Genomic DNA, 25,225 nt, shown 5'->3' on the forward strand with positions numbered 1-25,225 from the left:
ATATATATCTCCTTCCGCCACACATTATATATATATATATATATATATATATATATATATATATATATATATATATATATATATATACACACACCACGCATATATGTATATATGTATATATATGCGTGGTGTGTGTGTGTGTGTGTATATATATATATATATATATATATACACACACACACACACACACACATATATATATATAATGTGTGGCGGAAGGATAACTGGATAGACAAAGGTATGGTCCTAAAAAAAATATAAGCGCTTCGGGTGGATTGTCATTTAAATAGAGGCAACCCTTCCCAGCCAAGAGAGTTCCATTCCACTCCATCTCCTTTCTTAAGGTGGGCCACACTTTGTTTAAATTATACAAACGCATATTATTTAGATTATTACACAAATTGATACCCAAGTATTCCAAATAGTCTACTTTCCAGTCACAAGGGTGTGTTCTTTTTAAAAAAAAAAGCGAGGTCTAATAGGTTAATGTGAAATGGTAAGGCGTGAGGATGGATATATTCAATTTATAGTATGAGACATCACTAAATTGTTTTAGAATCTTTTGTAAGATTTAAAACCCGAAGCTGATACATGGGCTGTATGTTTACCATATAGAGCAGAGATTGCTCTGATAAAAGATAGTGGGACATAACCTCAGAGTTAAAGGACCACTATAGTGCCAGGAAAACACTAGTTTTCCTGGCACTATAGTGCCCTGAGGGTGCCCCCACCCTCAGGGTCCCACTCCCGTGGCGCTGAGGGGGGAGGAAGGGGTTAATCCCTTACCTCTTTTCCAGCGCCGGGCTCCCTTGGCGCTGGGACTCTCCTCCCTCTTCTTCCGTCATCGGCTGCATGCGCGGCAAGAGCCGTGCGCGCATTGTCAGTCCATAGGAAAGCATTTTCAAGCTTTCCTATGGACGCTGGCGTCTTCTCATTGTGAAAATCACAGTGAGAAGCGCGGAAGCGCCTCTAGCGGCTGTCAATGAGACAGCCCCTAGAGGCTGGATTAACCCATAGGTAAACATAGCAGTTTCTCTGAAACTGCTATGTTTACAGCAGAAAGGGTTAAACCTAGCTGGACCTGGCACCTAGACCACTTCATCAAGCTGAAGTGGTCCTTTAACCCCTTAATGACCAAACTTCTGGAATAAAAGGGAATCATGACGTGTCACGCATGCCATGTGTCCTTAAGGGGTTAAGAGAATCTCAGTTAAAGTTTAGTAATATAAAATGGTGAATCCATGAGGACCTGGTGCTTTTACCCGATTGCGTAAGTTTAATTGCCTCAGATATCTCTTCTGCCGATATATATCACGTTCTAAGCTATCTAATTTATCCATGGATATCCGAGGAAGCACCATTTTTTCCAAAAATTTATAAAAAAAAAATGTATTTTGTTGGCTGAGTAGTTTCCGAGTCAGAATTTAAGTTGTATAATTTCCTACAGTATTCAGCAAACATTTTACTATTCTTGGTAGGGTGTATCATTTTATCCCCATGGTCATTTAGTAAATAAGAAATTTTTGATTGAGCCTTCTCTTGTCGGAGTTTAGATGCTAGTGTTGCCTTTTTAATAAAATGTTTTTTTTTAAGGTGCCTCAACATCAGAGAAGTGCGATCTAAATTAATTTTATCAATTTGCTTTTTGACATCCCCTATCATTTCTGATAGGGAAGCCGATGGTCCGAATTTATTGGCTTGATTCAAATTACCGTATATAGCTCTTTATCTAATATTCTCAAATTGTTATTGAGTTTCTTCAGGTGAGACGCTCTTGCAATAAAGTGGCCTCGCAACACAGCCTTATGCGCATTGCAAGCCATCTCGCAAGAGACCTCAGGCAAAGCATTCATCTAGAACCAAGTGATCTCCCAGCTTCCAAGAACGGTTTGGAATCGAGGATGTAACCTCATCAAAATGCATAGTAATATGAGCATGGTCCGACCAGTTAATTTCCAAAACTTCAGATTTTGAGACGTGTGGAATTAAAGAACTCTCTATCATGAACCTGTCTATCCTTGAATAGATATTTTTGGAGACCGAGTAGTAGGTATAATCCCTCTCTCCCTCATGCAGCAGTCTCCATGTATAAACCGGCCCACATTTAAGCGTATATTTAGAACATTTTTCTGCCATTCTATCGCTGTCACTCCTATGAGAAATAAGGATCCTCCCTGACATTATCTAGCTCCCCATCTAGTATACCTAGTATATCTCCACATATTATAAGCCTGCCTCATGTATTTGCTGTGACTACTTCCATCAATTTAAAAAAAAAATCTTCGTTGACCGGTGTTGGGAAAGTAAACATTAACAATGGTGTATTCTACATTATTCAGTTTACCCGTCCATATCAAGTATTTCCCATCATCGTCTGTTAAAACTTTGTACATTGAGCAAGCCACATTTTTATTAAAAAACATTGATACGCCCCTAGATTTGGTTTTGAACATAGCATGAAATTGGGATGGGAAAAGTTTAGCCATTATTTTGTGTTCTTTACCTGTTTTAAGATGGGTCTCTTGAACACAAACTATATCAGATGTGCATGTCTTTGCCTTGTTAAACACCAATATCACAAGGAGGGCTAAAGTATGTCAAAGAGCAAGGCAAAGTTAAACTTATTAGCTTTTCTGAAGTTTTGATGTACAAATAAAACTGTACATTCACAAGATTATGGCTCCTATTGCATATGGTATGATATAACAGAACAAGTGACGTGTTACACAATGTAATACGTAAGATCGTAAGATGAAAACATATAACAAATGAAAGAATAATAAAAAAAGGAAATTAGAACATTTGAAAAAGGAAAGGCTTAGGGAGAATAAGTTAGCCATCTGAATTGTAGTTACCGTAAGAATAAAAGGTTTCAGGTAGTCCTGGCATCCAGCAAGGTAGAAGTTTGATAAGTATAGGAAAACCTGAAAGAAGATTGTAACCGTAAATTGATGATCCAAAAAGATAACCTGAAGAACCAAAACTGCAATCCAACCCCTTGAGAGGGGTGAGTCATCGTAGAATATTGAAAAGCCAAACTACGATATGAGAGCAAAAAGTAGTAAGTATATAAAAAGGAATGGCCTCAAAACAAGAGAATCAAAGGAGCTTCATAACTGTCAGTTTTTTGCTTCTTTTACTTGAATGAGCAGGTGTAGAAGGGAATAAAGGATGAAGTGATGCTGGAGGACGTCTGCTTATCTTTTGTAATAATTCCATGCCTTCTTCCGGAGAGGCAATAATATAGTTTCGCCCGTTCAAGCGAAACAAAACCTTTACGGGGAAACCCCATCTGTACCTTATATTCATCCGGCCCAGTTTGGATGTGAAGGGTTGGAATTCCCTGCGGCATTTCATTGTGTATGCAGAGAAATCCGGAAAGATCTTGAGGTTATTGTAATCCACTGGTAACCCCGATGTATGTGTAGCTCCCAAGAATTCCTCCTTTGTATGGTAGTAACGAAACCGAACAATGACATCCTTGGGAGCTGATGCAGGTGCGCTATTGGGTTTAGGCAGCCTGTGATTGCTATCCAAAATAAGTTCAAACCGTGTGACATTAGGCTTGACTGCTTTAAGCAGTAAACCTTTTATTTTTTTAAATTTTGTTTTTTACTTTTTCGCCAGCAGGGGGACTGCCTCTCAGTTCAGGCAGTCCCCCTGCTGGCAGCACTGTGGACACCTATTGTGGCCATGTGACCGCTCTTTTAGAGCTCTCACATGGCCTCTGGGGGTCCAAAATTGCAGAGGGAGGGACGGACTATCCCCTCAGAAGAAGAGGAACGGCGGCGATCGGTAAGTACATGGGAGGGAGGGTAGGGATTTTTTTTTTTTAAAACATTTGTTGAGTGCTTCGACCCATCCCCCCCCCCCCTCCCTCGACCTCCCCGAAGGCTTCCGATGCTCTTGCCTACACTGCGGACTCCACATGGGGCAACCTGGAAGTGATCGCTCTGGAGGGAGTGATCACTCGGGTGCCCGACTGTGAGGGGTGTATATTGAGGCATTGTGTTAAACCCTTAGAGCGCTTCCAGCACTCATTTTAGCTGCGGACGTACAGGGTAATGACCGCTGTCACTATGGGGTTTAGTATATTGCCAGTTGCAAAGGTAATAGGGAGCCACTCAGTATCCTGATGCTTTAACCCCATGTACACTGTGCTGAGAGCCTGGAGTAGCTGATGTTTCATAACAGCTGCAAACGTTATCATAGTAGGAGCACTACTGAAGATGAGATCAAGAAAGGGAAAGAGAGCTCTAGGAAAATATAGAAATCTGGAGCATCATACAGACACATGTACTGTGTGGGGATCTCTGCCAGTGTGGGATAGTTATGGTATCTCCTTATTGTGCCCAGCTCTTTTTTTTTTTCTCTCTTCTCTCTCTCTCTCTCTCTCTCTCTCTCTCTCTCTCTCTCTCTCTCTCTCTCTCTCTCTCTCTCTCTCTCTCTCTCTCTCTCTCTCTCTCTCTCTCTCTCTCTCTCTCTCTCTCTCTCTCTCTCTCTCTCCCTCCCTCCCCCCCCCCCCCTGTTGTATGGGGATCTCTGTAGTCTACTAAGCATCGTGTTTCTTATGGGAAAGCAGTATGATTGGCTGATGTCGGGCAAGGAGGCGATGTAAGGAGGGGTTAAAGCAGGGGTTAAAGTTGAATTCACTTTGAGGTCACATTCAATTCTCATTTTAGGAAATTACCCTGCCATTGTGAGAATAAAGATCTACATTTCCACAAAGATTACAGCTCTTTTATGAACATATCCTCCCGAAATATATCCTCAAAAATTATCTCTAAGAATGGTACACACCTGGAACTGATGTCACTGTAAATCCTTGATAATTTGGAATCTGTCTTCTGTAGAATTTTTACCTTAGGGCAAGTTCTACTCAGATTAACAATTTAAAGAATAGTATTTTTTTTTTCCTCTTCCGCCTTGATTTTCCACAAGCTAGATGGCTGCCGCTGGAAGGTGGGAAACAGCAGAGAACGTGCAACCGCGATCTTAATAGATCGCGGGAGCGCGATCTTAAGCCCGCCCAGCAGTCAGCCCTGTCTGCCCCTGCCATCAGCCATTTCCTATCACTCTGGATAGAGTGGACCTGATAGTGTAAGCTCTTTTATGGGCATTGAAATTTTGTTGTTTGGGACATTGCAAGGCTTGATTAGGTAGGGACATTGAGAAAAAAACAGTTAACTAAAAGGTTATTTGAGTTGGGCTTCTCAATTTCTTTTTTTTTTTTTTTTTTTTATTTAGAAATGATAAAAAAATATATATATTCTGCTGCTTACTGTGTTTTTTTTTTTTTTTAATCCGTTTTATACACACAAGTGTTTTGGTTTTTTTACCAATAAACAACCATGAATTTGGACAGCTGGTTAAAGCAAGGACTTATTCAGAGAAAAATAACTACTTCTAGCTGTCTGACCATTATAGCAATTAAGAAAGAAGATACAACAAAAAAATTCAGAAAACATGTCCGAAATAGTTGAATCTACTGTTCCTCAAATAAGAGACAAGTGACAGATCAGAGGGAAAAAAAGAAAAGCACACAATGCTAGCCAATCTTTTTATGAAACAAAGAATAGAAAATATGATGACAGCTACTTGTCATTTGGATTCACAAATGCCAGAAATGAAGATTGTCCTGAAGCACAATGCATACTTTGCAAGAAAATATTGCCAAACTGTTTATTAGCACCTGCTAAATGACTTTGTGATTTCGAGCAAAACCACGCAGAGTACAAAGATAAAGTGAGAAGTGAAGTAAATAATTGAAACTGTGAGCCACTTTCCTATAACACTGTTTTGTGCCGATTTCATGATCTTGCTGATGACATCCGTACTGAATTAATTTCTCGACTGCATCTATGTGATGGGTACTCACTCCAAATAGACGAGTCCACAGATGTTGCAGGACTTTCAATTTTGTTCGTTTTTGTTGGATATAATTTTGACAAACTGAAGATTTGCTTCTGTGTGAGACTTTACAAACTCATACCACTGGTGAGAACGTCTTTAACTGTATCCAGACGTTCATGAAAACACACAGTATAAATTGGGACAAATGTGTAGATGTGTGCAGTGATTGTGCCAAAGCAATGGTTGGGAAAGTGGCAGGCGCTGTGACACGAATAAGAAATGTTCTTCACAGACATGCACTGGTAGCTAAAAATATTTCAATCTCATTTAAAACTGTGCTAGACGAATCAGTGCAGATGATTCATTTTATAAAAAGTCGACCATTACAGTCACGACTATTTAAAATGATATGTAAAGATATGGTTAGTCACCGCTCTACTTTTGCAATCATGAAGTCCTTGTTAGAATGTTTGAATTGCGTCAAGCATTGTTTGCATATTTTCAGGATCGTAAATTTGGATTATCTCATCGATTTAACAAACCTTTTGTGGTTATCCAAAGTAGCATATCTTGCAGACCTATTCACAAAATTTAAATGATGTATGTTTATCACTCCAAAGAAAAAGAACACATTTTTAATGCAAGAGATTAAATCTTTTCACTGAAGATTCATCATTCCTCATCTGTTGAGCAAAATCATTTTAACTCTTTTCCAACACTTAAGGATTTTCTTGAAGAATCAGAAATTGAACTTGAAGATGAAATTGTAGATCATCTTTGCAATTTAGTCACCTCTATTAATCAGTATTTTCCATTCTTGAATGAAAAAAATGACTGGGTTTAAAATACCTTCATAAAAGACTAACCCAAAATTCTCAAGAACTTTCTGTTTATTGCTTTTTGGGGTGATTTATGCAAAGAATACCCAGAGTTGCCCAGCGGGCAATCAAAGTTCTTTTGCCATTCGCCAACATGTAGTTATGTGAAACTGGATTCTCGCTTTACTCTGCAACAAAAAGAAAAGGGGGGTGGGGGTGGTGGGGAAGGGGGGGTGGGGGTGGGGAGTGATGGAGGGAGAGAGAGGCTTGACAAAGTGGAAAGCTATAGTAACAGAGAAGAAAGCTATAGTGCCAGGAAAGTGAGTTTGTTTTCCTGGCACTATATTTTCACTTTAACTTTAACATTTAGCATGCTGAGATGCAACTCTAGGGTTTTTTGCAATTTCTCTGAGCATTGCACTGTCTGGCCTTGGGGTGAATTTGCTAGAACCTCCACTCCTGGGAGGATTGGCAAATGTTTTCCACTTTTTAATAATCTTTCTCGGTGTAGAACGATACTTTAAATTGTTTGGAAATGGCATTATAACCCTCCCCAGTTTAATGGGCAGCAACAGTTGCTTCTCGAAGGTCATTGCTGAAGTCTTCCCTCCTTGGCATTGTCTTAACACACACCTGAATGCTCCAGACCAGCAAATTGCTGAAACGTCAGCTTTTATAGAAACTTCAACTTGCTGATTATTTGTATTTATTACTTGTATTTATAAAGCGCCAACAGATTCCGCAGCGCTGTACAATTAGTGGAGAGCGTACAATATACACAGACAAATACAGGAGGTTGAGAGAGCCCTGCCCGTAAGCTGATATCTAGCCATTGGAGCTCTTTTAGACAAAGTGCATAGCTAGATGGCCCGTGAGCTTAGAATCAATTAATCAAGGGCTTATGATTAGCAGAACCTGACTGCTATTTGGCTTTTTAATTCCAATGGAAGCAATTAGGGTGTACTTGGTTTTTCACACATGGCTACAACATTTAATACAAAAAAAAACATATTTTTTGTTAAATCATGACACTGTGTAATATGTTGTTCATCTGAGGTTGTATTTACATACCAGGGCATAATCATCTGTTCCTTAACATGTCTTAAAATGGGTAAATTAATAGAATTCAAAGAAGGTGTACTTTCTTTTTCCATGGCTGTATATTCTCATTCTCCGTTGTATTTATATATTTTATTTTATTTTTCTACATAATGGTGTTTCGGTTGGTTGTGTTTTATTTTTTTTATTTTTTACTTTTTTACTTTTTTAATTTTAACTTGGGGAATGACACCCCAGGCAGTGCTTTAAACAGACTGTCCGGTCATGTGATCGTAATGTCATTTCGGACAGAGAGACTGTCTGGGCTGTCAGGCAGTCTTCCGATCGAGATCGCCTTTTGAGGCAAGTATCGGGGCCAAGGCAGGGTGGTGTGCTATGCTGCCCTATTTGCATAAAAGCCCAGCCTTTGCAGGGCGGCATAGTACCCTCTTATGTGGTTAAGGGGTTAAAGCAGCACTCAGGTTTTTTGTTTTTTTTCCTTTGGTTTTCATTTCCATATGCACCTTGTAGAATCGCTATTATGTACTCTTTGCCAATTGTTTTTATATTTAAATTTTTTTTTCAGTAGAAATAGGCACTATTTATAAATGAACCTGATTAAACATGCCTGGCTGTAATTCAGACAAACGGTCTTGTTACTTCCTGGTTTGGTTAGCTTAGTGGAGTTAAACTAAAGAGTCTGGCAACTGCCCAGAGCTTTGCAAAGGCTTCTCATTGAGCTGCATTTGAATGTCTGTCTGGACCGCCACAGAACGTCTGGGGGGGAGGAGGGTTAGGAGAGGGCTTGCAAAGGCAGCAGATGAGGTCAGTTGTTTCTAGATCTACTCCCTCACCCCTTGCCTCCCCCCCCCCCCCAAAAAAAAAAATCATTAAATACATGTTTTCATTAGTGGTATATCTACTAAATAGTGATTTAAAAAAAAAAAAAATTTAAAAATGTATTTGGGCAATGGAGTGTCCCTTTTAATCTCATCCATTGTCACATTGTTGTTTTTTTTTTTTACTTCATTGCTATACATAAACGAATCCCTACATTTTGTATGTATGGGGCAAAAAGGGAACACATGAGAAAAAATTCAGACACCATGGGCTGTGTAAAAGCAGATTTTCAACGTTTATATTTGGTGACAGAGCCACTTACACTTGCCTCTTGCCTTGTGAAAAGAATAGCTAAGCCCCTACACATACTATAAATTTTTTTGGATATGTGGCATTATAGTGAAACATTAAAGCCCACTTCAGAACATAATGAACCATCAAAGAGCTCTAAAATACATTTAAAAGGCCAGACACATAATGTTAAAATAAATTTTTTGTATAAATAAAGTGCATGCTTAATTCAAACAATTCCCAAAGCAGAAATGAACATTAAAGGGGCACTGTAGGCCATATAACCACTGATTGAATATGGTATGGTGCCTAAGGTCCCCTGACACCATCCCTTCAATCAAAGTTTAATAGTTTTTGAGCTGTTTACCACAAACTAAAAGTACCTGTGACCTGGTGAACCTTTGGTTTGCTTGCCGGCAGAAAAGACTGCATGCTCCTTGTGACGCACATGCATAGATTCACTATCGCTACTCTAATACTTTTAGTTTTTGTGTGTTTCTTTAGCCAGGTAGAGGGACTGTGCAGCATAGAACCTAAAATGCACAGATACCCAATGTACATTACTTTGTTAGTCCTGATGGCTTATGTCTTCTTCAAAATAAAAAAACAATAGGGAATAAAAAATAAAGGGATGGGGGCAGAGAGGGTGAGAGAGAGGAATTGTAAATATCTTTCTATCTAAATTATCCTCAAATATTTAATTTCATCTTCTTGAAATGTATGCATCTGCTCAATTTATAGTAACCGTTGTGTTTAATGTGAGCCTGGCTATTCCACAGTTTATCTGAAATATCTCTGCTGGCACATCTTATGTAAATTGTGGTGTCAGAAACTTTTAAGGCCTAAAATGAATGCTACTTTTCCAACTTTGAAATGTCACACAGTCCGATAATATTAGTCGGTCAGTACAATAAGGCAAAACCCTGAAGAGAGAAGGAAAACAAAAAACATCAGCATTTTCTTCTACCAATGTCCGCTTATATTTGTTTTATGTGGCAATATCTGTTTTCTAGCAGTCACAGATGGAGAAGAAGAATGTGGAGCTTTGCTGATCCACTGTCATGGGTTTACAGTTAAACATGATGATCTTGTGAGGCTTCAGGATGTGTCTGTAGCCGTAGAAATGCAGGCTAACACCTGTCATAACACCAGAGAGCCCCTAGGAGACTATTCGTAACATGATTTTGCATTTCAGTATGGTTTTGCTCTGTTTTTTTTTCTTTGTTTTTTATTCTTACTATTTATTTTTTACTCCTCTGAATACCCTATCTTCTGAATAACTGTAATTCTTATTTTAATATGTACCTTTCAGCCTTGTAAATGCAACCACATTGTAAGAAATGATGACCCTCTTACAAGGATATTCTTTTAGGGAATGTGTGACAAATAAGACACAAACACAAGTGTATAATAAAATGTATTGTAAATATTAATTTAAAGGACCACTCTAGGCACCCAGACGACTTCAGCTTAATGAAGTGGTCTGGGTGCCAGGTACCTCTAGGATTAACCCTTTTTTTAATAAACATAGCAGTTTCAGAGAAACTGCTATGTTTATAATGAGGGTTAATCCAGCCTCCAAATCCTCTAGTGGCTGTCTCATTGACAGCCGCTAGAGGCGCTTGCGTGCTTCTCACTGTGAAAATCACAGTGAGAGCACGCAAGCGTCCATAGGAAAGCATTGTAAATGCTTTCCTATGCGACCGGCTGAATGCGAGCGCGGCTCCTGCCGCGCATGCGCATTCAGCCGATGACGTCGCGATCAAGATGGAGAGGAGGAGGAAAGCTCCCCGCCCGGCGCTGGAAAAAGAGGTAAGTTTAACCCCTTCCTCTCTCCAGAGCCCGGCGGGAGGGGGTCCCTGAGGGTGGGGGCACCCTCAGGGTACTCTAGTGCCAGGAAAACGAGTATGTTTTCCTGGCACTAGAGTGGTCCTTTAAGGATACTGTTAGATTTTAAAGGATGTACACATTACACGTTATACATTATATTCAGTACATAATCAAAAGATGCATTAAAAAAGCAATACTTAAAGCATTTCAATTGAGGTCTTCCCCTTGCGTCTTCATCTTGGTAGTAATCTGGGACAGCCACCTGTGCTTGCTGTGCTGTCCTCTCCAAAAGAGACCGAGAGAGAGAGACTTCCTTGGATGTTGTCCTTTTAAAGACTCATTCTTGGAGTAATAAACTACAAGACCCAGAATCCCTTTTTCCTCCCAAAAGTGGTTTATCCCGCCCTCTTTCTCCAGAGAGTTCTGTCTTTACACAAGTATTTCCCTTTGATCTCTTCCCTCCAGCTATACTGTAACGATGTGAAAGAAGTGACCAGTTGGTTAGGTTTCTTGGTAGATTGGACAGAATTGCTTGGGAAAACACTTCCATGGCACAAGGGGAAGACCTCAATTTAAATGCTTAAGTATTGCCTTTTTTAATGCATCTTTTGATTATGTACTGAATATAATGTATAGTGTGTAATGTGTATATCCTTTTAAAATCTAACAGTATCCTTAAATTAATATTTACAATACATTTTATTATACACTTGTGTTTGTCTTATTTGTCACACATTCCCTAAAAGAATATCCTTGTAAGAGGGTCATAATTTCTTACATGTTACCCTTACAATAACAATGAAATTAAATGTATACCAGTGGTAACTAGCAATAATACTCTAGAATAGCTCAACATTATGAATCCTAATAAAAACAGGAAAATGTTTCATATAAATTGATAAGTTGTACAAGTGATACTTCTAAACGGGTAGCTCATGCTTGCTCAAAACTGTATTCCTAAAACTACAGTGTCTTTCTGCCTCCACCCACTGGCCATGAAACCATTAAAAACCCTTTTATACACTTGCCTGATCCCTGATTCCGAGATCCCCGGCAGTGAGTCGAACTCCTCCAACTGAATGCTTCCATATAGTGATTTTCAAGAAGCTGGATGTCCTCTAACAAAGTATGAGAACATCTAGTGTTGTTTCATGGTGTTATACACGTGAAATAACAAGAAGCTCTGGTAGACAGCCACTAGAACCCTGTAATGTAAACAGTCTCTCTAAAACTACGTTTTACATTGAAGGGGAAAGGGACATTGCACCCACACCACTTAATTTAAAGCCACCTTAGAAACAAGCCAGTGATAAATAGGAGATTAAAGAATAGTGGGTGGCTGTATAAAAAGTAAATTTGAATAATAAAAAAAAACTACCAAAAAAAACCATATCAATATGTATGTTTTCATTTAGAAAAACAAAGTTTCCTGACTAATCATGGCCGCATCAGTTATGGGTATCTCCACCTCTAACCAGATCAGGACTGGATTAACTAATAAAAAAAGAGAGAGAATGGAGGCATAAACGGTCCCTCCTCCTTCCATACCTCAGTCTTTTTTTTCTGTCCTTAACCGGACAGACAGGTTAAAATTATAATGTAACGATTTTCTTTTTTGGCCACCTTCCCATGTGTACCATGGGTCTTCCACGCACAGTTCAGACTCTATGTGCCTGAAGGACCCAGTAAACCGCAAGCATGAGCATGGCTAACTGGGTCAGATTCAAAATTAGTGATTTGAATCTGCTTTGAGAATATACATACATCATGCTGAGGATTATGGCTCCATTGAAAAACTTCAGAAGCTTTGTTTATTCCCCTGTAGAACCTAGAGGCAATGGGAGATAGACTTTTCTCCACTTCGTTCGGGAGTTTTTTTCTTTTAACCTTTTTTTTTCCATTTCGTGTTTTCAAATTTATATACATAGGGGAATAAGAGTGCCATATGGGCCCCATAGTTACTTACATGGCCCTTCTTATTTTGCAGCCCAAGCATGAGCCGGAATAGATCTTCCAGGAAACACAAGGAAAAATCACCTGTATGTCAGAAGTGCCAGACCTCCAGCTCCCCTCAAGAAGAACCTAAAACCTGGATATCCAGAGCCATAGCTGAAGGCTTCAAGGCTTCTTCAAAAAAAAAAAACCTCCTCCAAGAAATGTCAAAGAGCTGAATCCTCTTCTCCCTCATCTGAATCTGAGCTGGAATCCTTTGAAGAATTTACTTACTACTATGACTAGGAGGAGGATATGGAGTATGGCCCTAAATCCTTAGACTCCAAATCGGTTGAAAAACGTATCTTCCTTTAAAGAAATACCCTTAGATTACAGGAAGAAAAAACAGAATCCTTAGAATCTGACAAATATTTTGAAGACTTCAGATCTTCAAAACCCTTGTTTCCTGTGCATCCTTCTATCAAGGAAATGATTCTTAATGAATAGGCCAGACCAGAGAGAAAAGTTACCTAAAAAATAAGAATCCTAGGATCTACCCCTTCTACATCTACGAGAACTTATGAAAAGACTGGATACCAACCTAATAAAAGCTTGTCTGTCTCCTTGCTCAGCCTTACACCCAGCCATTGCCCTTACCACCTTGGCCAGACCTATGAGGGTATGGTTAGACAACCTGGAAGAAGGCATCCAAAGAGGTGTAAGAAGAGAACACCTTTTGGACAACCTTAGGGACTTAAGACTCGCGATGGACTTCAGCTCTGAAGCATCCCTGAATATCTCCAAGATGATTGCCAAAAGCATAGCATTATCTGTCTCTGCCAGAAGAGCCATGTGGTTACACTCTTGGGGAGCTGATTACACTTTGCGCTCTTCCCTTCCAGGGTGATCTCCTTTTTGGGAAAGTCCTCGATGAGGCTATCCAAAATGCAGCAGATGGCAAGAAAGCTTTCCTAACTCAAGGGAAGATAACCCCATACTCGTCCTCATGGAAAGACGAGGTTTCGTGACGTGTCCTTTCGAGACAATAGGTCATACCGACCAGGTAAAAAATACAACAGAAATGCATCTTGGAGAACATATTGGCCTTCATCTTCCTCTAAATCGTCCTGAGGAAGGGGATCGAGAGTCCCTTCCAAAAACATCTGAAGGTTTACAGGCCCATATAGACTGCTTAGGAGGAAGACTTCATAATTTCCTATCTCTTTGGGCCACAAATATATCCAACTCCTGTGTTCTGTTTATCCTCGCTCACGGCTACAGAGTCAAATTTGACTCCTTTCCTCCAGGCAACTCCTTCATAAGGTCAAAAAAAACATTGGGAATGACACTTCCCCAAGGTGTCATAGAAGAGGTGCCTCTTTCAGAAAGATACAAGGGTATCTATTAAACAGTATTTTTGGCCCCAAAACCCAAAGGAAAATGGAGACTGATAATAGATCTGAAGAAAATCAACATGTTCCTGAAGCGCCTTTCATTCAAGATGGAATCCATATTCACTATTCTTGCCAATATCAACAAAGGGGATTGGTTTAAGTCCATAGACCTGAGGGATGCGTATTACCACATTCCTATCTACTCTCTTCGTCGCAAGTTCCTCCGATTGCACATTATGGGACCGCATTTTCAATTCAGAGGCCTTCCTTTCGGCTTAAGTCTTGCTCCAAGGACCTTCTCAAAAATCTTAGTGGTACTTAAAGCACATCTGAGAAAACAGGGGCTTGTCATATTTCACTACCTAGATGCCATTTTAATAGTTGCTCCATCTCATCAAGAAGCCTCTCGTCACACTATACAGGCCCTGAATTGTCTACAGGAACGTGGTTGGATTATCAACAAAAAGAAGAGTGCTCTGACTCCATCTCAACAAGCAATATTCCTGGGGTCTTATATCGACACCGTAAAAGCAAAGGTCTTCCTATCACAAGAAAGGATAAGCAGACTGGAAAAGAAAATTCTATCGGTTCTCCCCAAACGTTCCATCACAGCCAAGGAGTACATGAGCATTTTGGGCTTGATAACCTAAACTATAGGATTAGTCCACTGGGCTCAATGCAACTCAATGATCCAACCGAATTTCCTGAATCAGTTCAACCACTAAAGCAAACAACTGGAAACAAGTGATTCAAATTCCCCATATTGTAAAAGATCAATTGGTATAGTTGTTCCAGCAAGACAATTCACGGGAAGGGTTTCCCATAGAAGAACCTCCTTGGCCAATTATCACCACAGATGCGAGCATGACTGGGTGGGGTGCTCACATGGAATCAATATGGATTCAAGGAACCCATCAGAGAAATGCCTTTACTCAAACCTGCAGAACTGAGGACCATATACATTTCAATACGGAATTCTCAAGAGTCCTTAGCTCTCTATACGTACAGACAACAGGGCAGTGGCTTCTTGTATAAATCACCAAGGAGGCACAAGAAGCAAACTTCTCTTACGTGAAATAACTCCACTGATTTGGCGCAAGTTCATATCAAAGGGTTGAAAGCGATCTACCTCCCAGGGACAGAAAACATTCTGGTAGAACTCTCATATTACCAGACTAGTAGAGCTTGAATCCCAGAGTTTTTCAGATTCTGACAAAGGTGGGACATACCCCAGGTAGACCTAATGGCCAGTAGACGTAATGCTCAGGTGGCAAGCTACTTTTCCCTCCCCAAGGACCTTGGGTCAAGATGCTCTTTGCCATCCTTGGATCTTCAACCTGGGTATGTGTTCCTTCCCCTGCCTCTGATTCACCGGGTACTGGGAAAAATCTGGAAAGAAGGGAATAAGGTGATAGCCACTATTCCGATCTGGCCCGGAGACCTTGGTATTCACTTCTACTGGGAGTGTCTCTGACCTATCCTTGGATACTTCCTATATCCCTGGAACTTCTAATCCAGGGTCCAGCGACTCACCCCAACCCATCCAGCTGGAATCTGGGGGCCTGGCTGTTGAAAGGAGATCCCTCCTTGCCCATGGCCTATCCGAAGCAGTGATTGATACACTCCTGCTATTACAGGATTTGGAAAACCTTCCAAAAATGGCCAGTGACAAAATCTTTTGATTCTCAACACCCTACTAACCTCAGAGACCTGGACATAGGTCTCCGCCTCAGCACCTATCTGCCTTTTGTAATACCTCATGGGCATCTCACCCTCTCATCTCAAGGTTCTTCAAGGCAACTTTGCATTTACTCCCTCCAGACAGATTCACAGCTCCTCCATGGGATTTGCCAATGGTCCTGAATGCTTTAACAGAATTTCCCTATGCACCACTGCAGAATATCTCTATTCAACGCCTCACTTATTAAAAGGTGTTCCTGGTGGCAGTCTCCACAGCCAAGAGGATTTCAGAACTAGGCATTCTCTAGTGAGGAGTCACACACTCATATTTCATGATCGAGTGATCCTAAGACCTAGTGAAGACTTCCTTCCAAAAGTCGTATCTAGTTTTCATCTGCTCCAGGAAGTCGTTCTCCCTTCCTTCTGTTCTTCCCAGTCTTTTCCTGAGGAAGAGTGATACCATGAACTCGATGTGAGAGAACTTTTGGTCAAGTACCTGTTACGTCTGACTTCAGAAAAAAGTTGTTTGTCCTTCCTTCTGGCCTTAGTAAGGCAGAAGTGGCCTCTTCCTCTACTTTAAGGAGATTGATAGCTTCTATCATAACAGACTCCTACCTGCGGAACAAGCTGACTCCTTCAGCCAAGATCAGCGCACACTCCAGCAGATCCATGGCTACATCTTGGGCAGAGGTTCCTCCGGATGACATCTGCAGGGCAGCTACTTGGTCCACTCCAACTACCTTTTTATTAAGCACTACAAACTGGACCTTCATTCTATGACTACTTCCTTTGTAAGAGGAGTCTTATCAGCTGTTAATGTGCATAATTAAAATTAGATTTTCTTTTGTAGCAATCTGAGTCTTGTGTCAATTCAAATTTGAATTGTTTCCCCTCCCTTTTATGTTTTTTTTGCTTGGGTATTACCCATAAGAGATGCTGCCAGGAATACAGAAAATTAAATTACCGTATATACTCGAGTATAAGCCGAGTTTTTCAGCACATTTTTTGTGCTGAAAAACCCCAACTCGGCTTATACTCGAGTCAATAGTCGGTATTATGGCAATTTGCATTGCCATAATACAGACAGGGGGGAGAGGGGGGCTGGCAGAGCTGTACTTACCTTTCCTGCAGCTCCTGTCAGCTCTCTACTCCTCCTCGCCGTCCGTTCAGCACCTCGGTCAGCTCCCAGTGTAAGTATCTCGCGAGACTTACACTGGGAGCTGACAGAGGGAGCTGCACAGACCGCGCGGAGGAGGAGAGAGCTGACAGGAGCTGCAGGAAAGGTAAGTACAGCTCTGCCAGCACCCCTCTCCCCCCACTGAACTGCCAATGACACTGGACCACCAGGGAAGGAGCCCCCCTCCCTGCCATGTATCAAGCAGGGAGGGGGGACGAATTTTTTTTTTTTAAATATAATAAAAAATAATAATAATAATAATTAAATAATAAATAATATAAAAAAAATACAAAAAATAATAATTAAATAATAAATAATAATATAAAAAAAAAAAAATAATAATAATATATGAAATGCCCACCCCCACCAACACATACACAAACACACACTGCATCACACACACTCACACTTCATTCATATACACACACTGCACTCACACACACACTGCACTCACACACACACTGCACTCACACACACACTGCACTCACACACACACTGCACTCACACACACACTGCACTCACACACACACACTGCACTCACACACACACTGCACTCACACACACACTGCACTCACACACACACTGCACTCACACACACACTGCACTCACACACACACTGCACTCACACACACACACTGCACTCACACACACACACTGCACTCACACACACACTGCACTCACACACACACTGCACTCACACACACACTGCACTCACACACACACTGCACTCACACACACACTGCACTCACACACACACTGCACTCACACACACACTGCACTCATTATATACACACACTGCATTCATTATATACACACACTGGAAATAAATATTCAATTAATATATACTCATACACGCACTGCACTCATACACGCACTGCACTCATACACGCACTGCACTCATACGCACACACTGCATTAATTATATACACACACTGTAAATAAATATTCAATTAATATAATTTTTTTAGGATCTAATTTTATTTAGAAATTTACCAGTAGCTGCTGCATTTCCCACCCTAGTCTTATACTCGAGTCAATAAGTTTTCCCAGTTTTTTTGGGTAAAATTAGGGGCCTCGGCTTATATTCGGGTCGGCTTATACTAGAGTATATACGGTAAATACTTAACTTGTAATTTTCATTTCCTGGCTATTTATCATGGCAGCATCAGTCACCCAGCCTTCTTCTTTTTAAAGGGACACTATAGTCACCAGTGCAACTACATGTCTTCCTGACCCTATAGTGTTAACACGACCATCTAGCACCCCCATGCCTCCATAAATATAGTAATAATCTTACTGTATTCAAGCCAGAAGCTGTAAATCTGCATGCTCTTAGACTCAGGAAAAACAAGCAGTCTGCTGACATGTGATAGCCTGATCCAATCACAGTGCTTCTACATAGGATTGGCTGAGACTGACAAGGAGGCAGATCAGGGGCAGAGCCAGCCTGATTCAAACACAGCCCTGACCAATCACCATCTCCTCATAGAGATTAATTGAATCAATGAATCTGAGGAAAGTTCAGTGTCTGCATGCAGTGGGAGGAGATACTGAATCACAGGATGCTCGTGCACAGCAGATCTGAGTGGATGGAGGCATATTATGCGTCCATTAACTCAGAAGTCCCTCTGGTTCACTCTGAGTGACTGCAACTGGAGGTGTTCCTAGCTTTCAATGTAAACACTGTATTTTCTCAGAAAATACAGTGTTTACACGAGAGAGGCTGCAGAGAGCTATAGTAAAGGTCTCAGCCAATTGGCAAAAGAGACAGATCGGGATTTGGGAGAGAAACGCACAGAGGGCCTGAGGTGACCCAAAGAGACACAGGTGGACTTGGGAAGGGGCAAAAGAGACAGAGGCTTTAACCAAACCCATTAGATTTTAGTTGTCGTCTTAAATCTACTAGAGATTTAGTCGACTAAAACTAGACTAAAACTATGACTAAAAATAAAATGTCTTTTTAGTCAAGTCTATGACTAAAACTAAATTGAAATTTGCAGTCAAAATTAACACTGCGCTGGATGTCCTTGTGCACAGCGTGAGGACGTCCAGCCTCATTTAGGGGACCCAGAGTCCTTTAAACTCCAGGAAGTGCCTCTAGAGGCTGTCTTAGTACTGCAATGTTTTACATTGCGGGTTTAAGGGGGACAGGGACATAGCACCTAGACCACTTCAATGAGCTGAAATGCTTTTGGTGCTTTTAGTGTCTCTTTAAGTTATGTTGGTGCCAGAATATAGCTGAAGTGTCATTTTAAATCTGTAGTGCTGGAAATACAAAATACAAATGGATAAGGCTATGCTTTGTCCTCAACTTTCCTTCTACTAGTTCTTCCTACATTCTCAACTTGTTATGCAGTTTTATTACTTCATTATGTGATATCATCTCCTCTCTTTGGATCCACAACCAGTGGGAACCAGTGAACATTAGTTTTATGTGTAGGTGCCTAGTTGTAATGCAGGCATCTGGATGTAGCTTGGTAATTTTTTAGGGATCTTTTAATTCAACTGATGGACACATTTTATTCATATTATTATTGTACCCAATGTTTGTGCTAGTTATGAATTCCAGGTTTTACAAATATATTTCATGAAAACCAATAAATGGGACACTAGTCACCAGAACAACTGCAGCTTATTGTAGTTGTTCAGGTGCGTATAGTCCGTTCCTGCAGGCTTTTTGCAGTAAACATTTTTTTTTCTTTTCAGAGAAAATGCAGTGTTTACATTACAGCCTATGGACATGTCTAGGGGCCACTCCTTTGATGGCTACTAGAGTTGCTTCCTGGGGCAGTGCTGCACACAGCACATTTGTGATTATCCTTAATTTTGCAAACTATAGCAATACAATAGGGTAGTTCTCTTTACATAGTAGTGTTCTTTTATAGGACTTTGCCCTCCTAATCCCTTAATTAACTTGTAATATTGGAACACTTCCAGTTCTTACAGACCGGCATCCATGGACATGCAGATTCGCTTCAACTGATAGACAAATTTTATTCAGAGGGTCATTTATCTGTATATATCAAAGCCTTGCTAAGAGTAAAGGGGATAAATAACAAGAGAATAGTTATAAGCTATCGGGTAGGGTGATGTCAGTACTCCGAATTTATCCTTGACAATCTCAGCCAATCCAATGCTTTCCTATGGAAGCATTGTGATTGGTTGAGTTAATCACTTAAAGGAGGCAGATCAGAAACCGAGCCAGCATCAGAAAAGATCCATGTTTGTGTTTCTGTGGATCATGTTTAGTTCGCTGAAATTTGAATAGATTTCATTTATCAGTAAAATCTTTAAGTGGCATTTTAAAAAAAGTAAAGAAAAACGTATAAATATTTTTTACATTTAACGCTCAACTGCTCAATTGACAGGTGCGTCTGTGCAGGGCCGGTGCAAGGATTTTTGGGTACATAGTCGAAGGTGCATTTTTCTGCCCCCCCCTCTAAAAATAACATCTTCACCTATGTTCCTCTTAACCAGCCCCTCTCCCCTACCCGTCCATTAGTGGTTCCCACCCCACCCTGTCCCTTAGTGTTCCTCTCCCCTCCCCCCTCTTTTCTCTGTCCCTTGGTGTTTCTCTTCCCTCCCTGTCCCTTGGTGCACCCCCCACTCCCTTAGTGGTCACACTCCCCTTTCTGGTGTGCCTCCTACCTCTCTTGTAGCGTTGCCAAGCGGAGCAGATCCTCTACAGGAGCTCCAGTTTTCTCTACCAGGCTGGACTGGCCGGAAGAGCTCTCTCAGTGAGCACCTCCTGTCAGTCTGGCCAGGTACAGGAAACAGAAGCTCCTGTACCGCGCTCCGCCACGCTACACTAAGTGGTGTATACACACGAACAGTCACACACACTCAATGATAAACACACAGACGTCACTGACAGACACACTCATTGATCTGACACACACTCATTCATTGACAGACACACACACTGATTGACAGACACAGACTCAATGACAAACATACTCTCACTGGTTAGAACACAGCTGCGCCGGGGGGTCCAGAAGGTGGCCTGGCAGGAGGGAACTGTATCAAATGCCTTGGAAAAATCCAAATAGATCACATCCACTGCAACACCCTGATCTATACTTCTACTTCTTCCTTTTGCTGCTAACCGTTATCCCTTAATAACCTTTCAAATATTTTCCCAAGCACAGAAGTTAAGCTCACAGGTCTATAATTTTCAGGCAAGGATTTTGAACCCTTTTTGAATATAGGAACCACATCTTCTACAAGTAATATGTATGGGAGGAGCAATTCCTCCTCTGAATGAGAGTTTAGTGGTTGTAAATCCTAGGAATATAACAAACATGGTCACCTTCAAGAAAAAAAATTGGATAGTGATACAGGGATTCGGAATTTCATTGTCTGCAGTGTGTTGTGCGCTACATTATCAATGTTTCCGAATGTATAGTAACGACAGACAAGGTTTTAGGTATTGGTGATTTATTTTTGTATAGGGTGTGTAGAGTGTTTTTAAAGGTTTTAAAGGCAATCTATAATGTTAGAACATGTATTCCTAACACTATAGTGCTTTCTGGTCGTCACCCCTCCCCCCCCGGGTTAAATACTGCTTTATTTTCTCACTGTTTCCAGCGCCAATGTCCCTCGGCACTCTACCTTTTCCGACCTCACCAGACGGGGCCTAATGTGCATGCACGGTGAGCACCTCAAGCTCATTAGGCCCTCCCTATAGAAAAGCACTGACTAGATGCTTTTCTATGTGGATTTTAGCGACGCTGGATGTCCTTGTGTAGTGTGTGAGGGCATTCAGCATTAGGACTACCCAGAGTCCGGTAAAATCCAGGAAGCGCCTCTAGTGGCTATCTGGTAGACATTGCAGTTTCTAAAAAAAAAATCTCCAATATTTTACATTGCAGGACTAAGGGGGGCAGGGACACTGCACCCAGACCACTTCAATAAGCTGAAGTGGTCTGTGTGCCTATAGTGTTCCTTTAATTGCTTACACACCTACGGACGGTCCTTTGATATCTCCTTTGTGGATGGATTTCTACTTGTATGGAGACGAGCATTGTGTGACTTACTGACAGCATCTCCGTTTTTGTCAGGGCTATTTTTTAAACTTTAAATTATGTAGATAATTCAAATGGCAACATTTTGTTGAGAGTTTAGAATTGCTACAAATTAAAATTACCTTAAATGTTAACATTTAGATATCGCTTTACTACAACCTGGAGCTTCATAAATAATACAGCTAATACAACATTTCTAATTTCAGCTCTAAAACCTTGTGTCACGACTGTATTTAGATCTACAAAAAGTTTGTACTAAATACATATATAAAAATACATTTTGATGGTCGTTCAAAACACTGCTATAATTATACAAGATGTGGCACACCATGTAAAATTATATATGACTGAGCATTCTTGTGTTTATGGAAGATGTTTGTCACTGTGCATGGAGCGATTCCAGTAATTCTTTCAAAACATGTCTTTGTAGTTCAATTTTGTACATACGTCTACTCTGTATTTCTGTATTTTCATGGCTGTAATCCATAAGTAACTCACATTTAATCTTGATATTTTACAGTTATATTTGGTGAGGATGTTGCTTTTGGAGGTGTGTTTCGATGTACAGTCGGATTGAGAGATAAGTATGGTAAGTTCCTATTATGTGCTTAAAATCTTTGACATCCCACAGTTTATGCTCTGCAAATTACGCATTTGATGCTTATGCTTCAAATGTATGTTCAGTTAAACTTAAAGGGACATTCTAAGTATCAAACACCACAACATGTACAGTTTATAATGAATAGTCTTTAGTACTCCAGTTTCTCCAGTCTTTGGCTGACATTTTTGAAGAGATTTGACAAAATCTGTGGCTCTCCCCAATATCTATCCCTTGATTGCTACCAAATCAGTACATACGTTTTATTTCCATATTCGTTGTACCACATCTGGCTACATTTGGACATAAGAACCACTTGCTGAAGCTTAGCTTTTGTATTTGCAAATATTTTTCTTCCCATATGACCGCTAGGTGGCATGCAAACACTACAGATGATGCACTTCCCTGCAGCCACGGCAAACAAATGTTCTGAAAGGTTTCTTTTCCAGTCATTTTTCTTAATTTTACTCACAAAACAGTTTAAAGTTGCATTCATGTCTATTTAAGTTACAAAGGAAAAGGGGAACATATATGTTCAGATGATCCTGTAAATTACATTTAATTGTTTCTTGGAGAAAGGCTTAAGATGCCTACAATTTTCAAAAATAATGGCCTAGTGTTTTATATATACGGTATAGTTTTAGTTTTCTTATAGATCTTGTACAGGTTTCATCTGTAACCTTTGAGGGTCAGGAGGATGAGACTAAATAAATTGCTCTTCACTTCACTGGCATTAAAAGGGATCATTGTTAATTCAAGAGCAGACCGCAATCCTGCAGCAAGTACTCAATAGTCTCTAATCATAAAAGAATTCTATTTACAAATTAAAAAAAAAGGCTAAACTGATGGCAAGAGCAGTAGATCTGTGTGTCTCCAAGTTTAATGATCCTCAACTCCCATAATCCTTTTCCTATTTCTTGCCTGTACATGCTCTATAGCAGACACAAATGTTCAGTGACAAAATGCAATGCTTGATCTAGAAAACAGACATGTTGGCAGAGGATGATAATAGTTGTCATCCATTAAGACTCCTGAGTTAACCTGCATACATGAGGAACTATAGGGCAGCACAGAAGCCCCCCCATGTCCTCCCTCTTGTGTAAACATGCATTTCTAATTATTCTAAAGACCTGCCTATAAAAACGGTTTCTAACCACGTGAATTTAGTAATATAATTTATTATTCACGTTTTGAAATCTAAACATCCACCATATTTTAATGTTCATTTAATGCAAATTACTTATGCGTTTTGATTGCGCTCCTCAGAAAATAGCAATGGAAAAGGTCTTAAACCAAAACCTATTGCTTTTTTTTTTAATGGTTAATTAAATGCGCTGTGAAAACTACAGAACACCACCATAAAATGTTATTTCTTAACCATTGTTTCGTCACTAAAGAAAACTGGTCAGGTTTTAATTAAGGAGGATCATCAGCATTTGTTTTTCATTTTGGAAAATGATTCATTTATGATCAGGATTAAAAAATATTCCTTTCCAGTGTGACTTCATTTAATATTCGTTCATATATTGCAGAACTAATTATAAATTTGGAACACAATTTTAATATGGAAAAAAATCCTAGGTTCAAATACAGTTTGCTGTTTGTAATTGCTGTGCCTATGGTTGCTTACTAGATCCTCAGAGGTGCGGATTTGTACTACCCTTTTAGAAAAAGACTGAAAGATGTGTTTTTTTTTTGTTTTTTTTTTAATGTATTCTTTATCATCAGACAGTAAATGACCAGATTCAACCAGGTTGAAAAACAAAATGATCAAATCACATTTGTACATTCCTAACTGCCATTTTTATTTTATGAAGTCAATAGTACCTCCTGAACCTTTTTATAAGCAGCCAAGAGTAGCACATAGAGGTGGAGCAACAAAAATAAAGCCAGCAGTAGTAGATGAGGAAGAACAGAGAAAGAGAAGTGAGTAGTCCTTATTGTTGTGGGATTGCAGGTCCTGCTCCGGAGCACCGGGTGGCTGCTGGGATTGAGTGCGTCTCCTATCTGTATTATTGCACCCAATCCTAATAAGACTCCTATTAAAGCCAGAACGTCTTAAAGGACCACTCTAGGCACCCAGACCACTTCAGCTTAATGAGGTGGTCTGGGTGCCAGGTCCTTCTAGGGTTAACCCATTTTTTCATAAACATAGCAGTTTCAGAGAAACTGCTATGTTTATGAATGGGTTAAGCCTTCCCCCTATGTCCTCTAGTGGCTGTCTCATTGACAGCCGCTAGAGGCGCTTGCGTGCTTCTCACTGTGATTTTCACAGTGAGAGCACGCCAGCGTCCATAGGAAAGCATTGAGAATGCTTTCCTATGTGACCGGCTGAATGCGCGCGCAGCTCTTGCCGCGCGTGCGCATTCAGCCAGGGCCGGTGCTTGGATTTTTAGGTACATAGGCGAAGATGCATTTTTCCGCCCCCCCCCCCCTCCAAAAAAAAAAACATCTTCACCTATGTGCCTCTTAACCAGCCCCTCCCTGGTCCCTTCCCTGTCCCTTAGTGTTCTTCTCCCCTCCCCCCTCTTTTCCCTGTCTCTTGGTGTTTCTCTCCCATTCCCTCCCTGTCCCTTGGTGCACCCCACACCCCTTTAGTGGTCACACTCTTCTTCCTGGTGTGTCAGTGTGTACAGAGTGTAGCGGAGTGGAGCGCGGTACAGGAGCTTCAGTTTTCTGTACCCGGCCGAACTGACAGGGAGTGCTCTCTCTGTGAGCACCTCCTGTCAGTCTGGCCAGGTACAGGAAAC

The 25,225-nt window shown here is 40.5% G+C and overlaps 1 protein-coding gene across 1 annotated transcript in view; it reads left to right on the top strand.

Moving 5' to 3' along the window:
• The window catches only part of BCKDHB (branched chain keto acid dehydrogenase E1 subunit beta), a 270,779-nt gene that overhangs the window by 24,190 nt on the left and 221,364 nt on the right, over positions 1-25,225 (top strand). The window contains exon 3 of the mRNA XM_063443021.1: positions 22,398-22,466. Within this exon, the coding sequence (XP_063299091.1) occupies positions 22,398-22,466 (69 nt within the window). The remainder of the gene's footprint in view (positions 1-22,397; positions 22,467-25,225) is intronic.

Source organism: Pelobates fuscus, chromosome 2, assembly GCF_036172605.1.
Source record: "Pelobates fuscus isolate aPelFus1 chromosome 2, aPelFus1.pri, whole genome shotgun sequence".
Classification (NCBI taxonomy): Eukaryota; Metazoa; Chordata; class Amphibia; order Anura; family Pelobatidae; genus Pelobates; species Pelobates fuscus.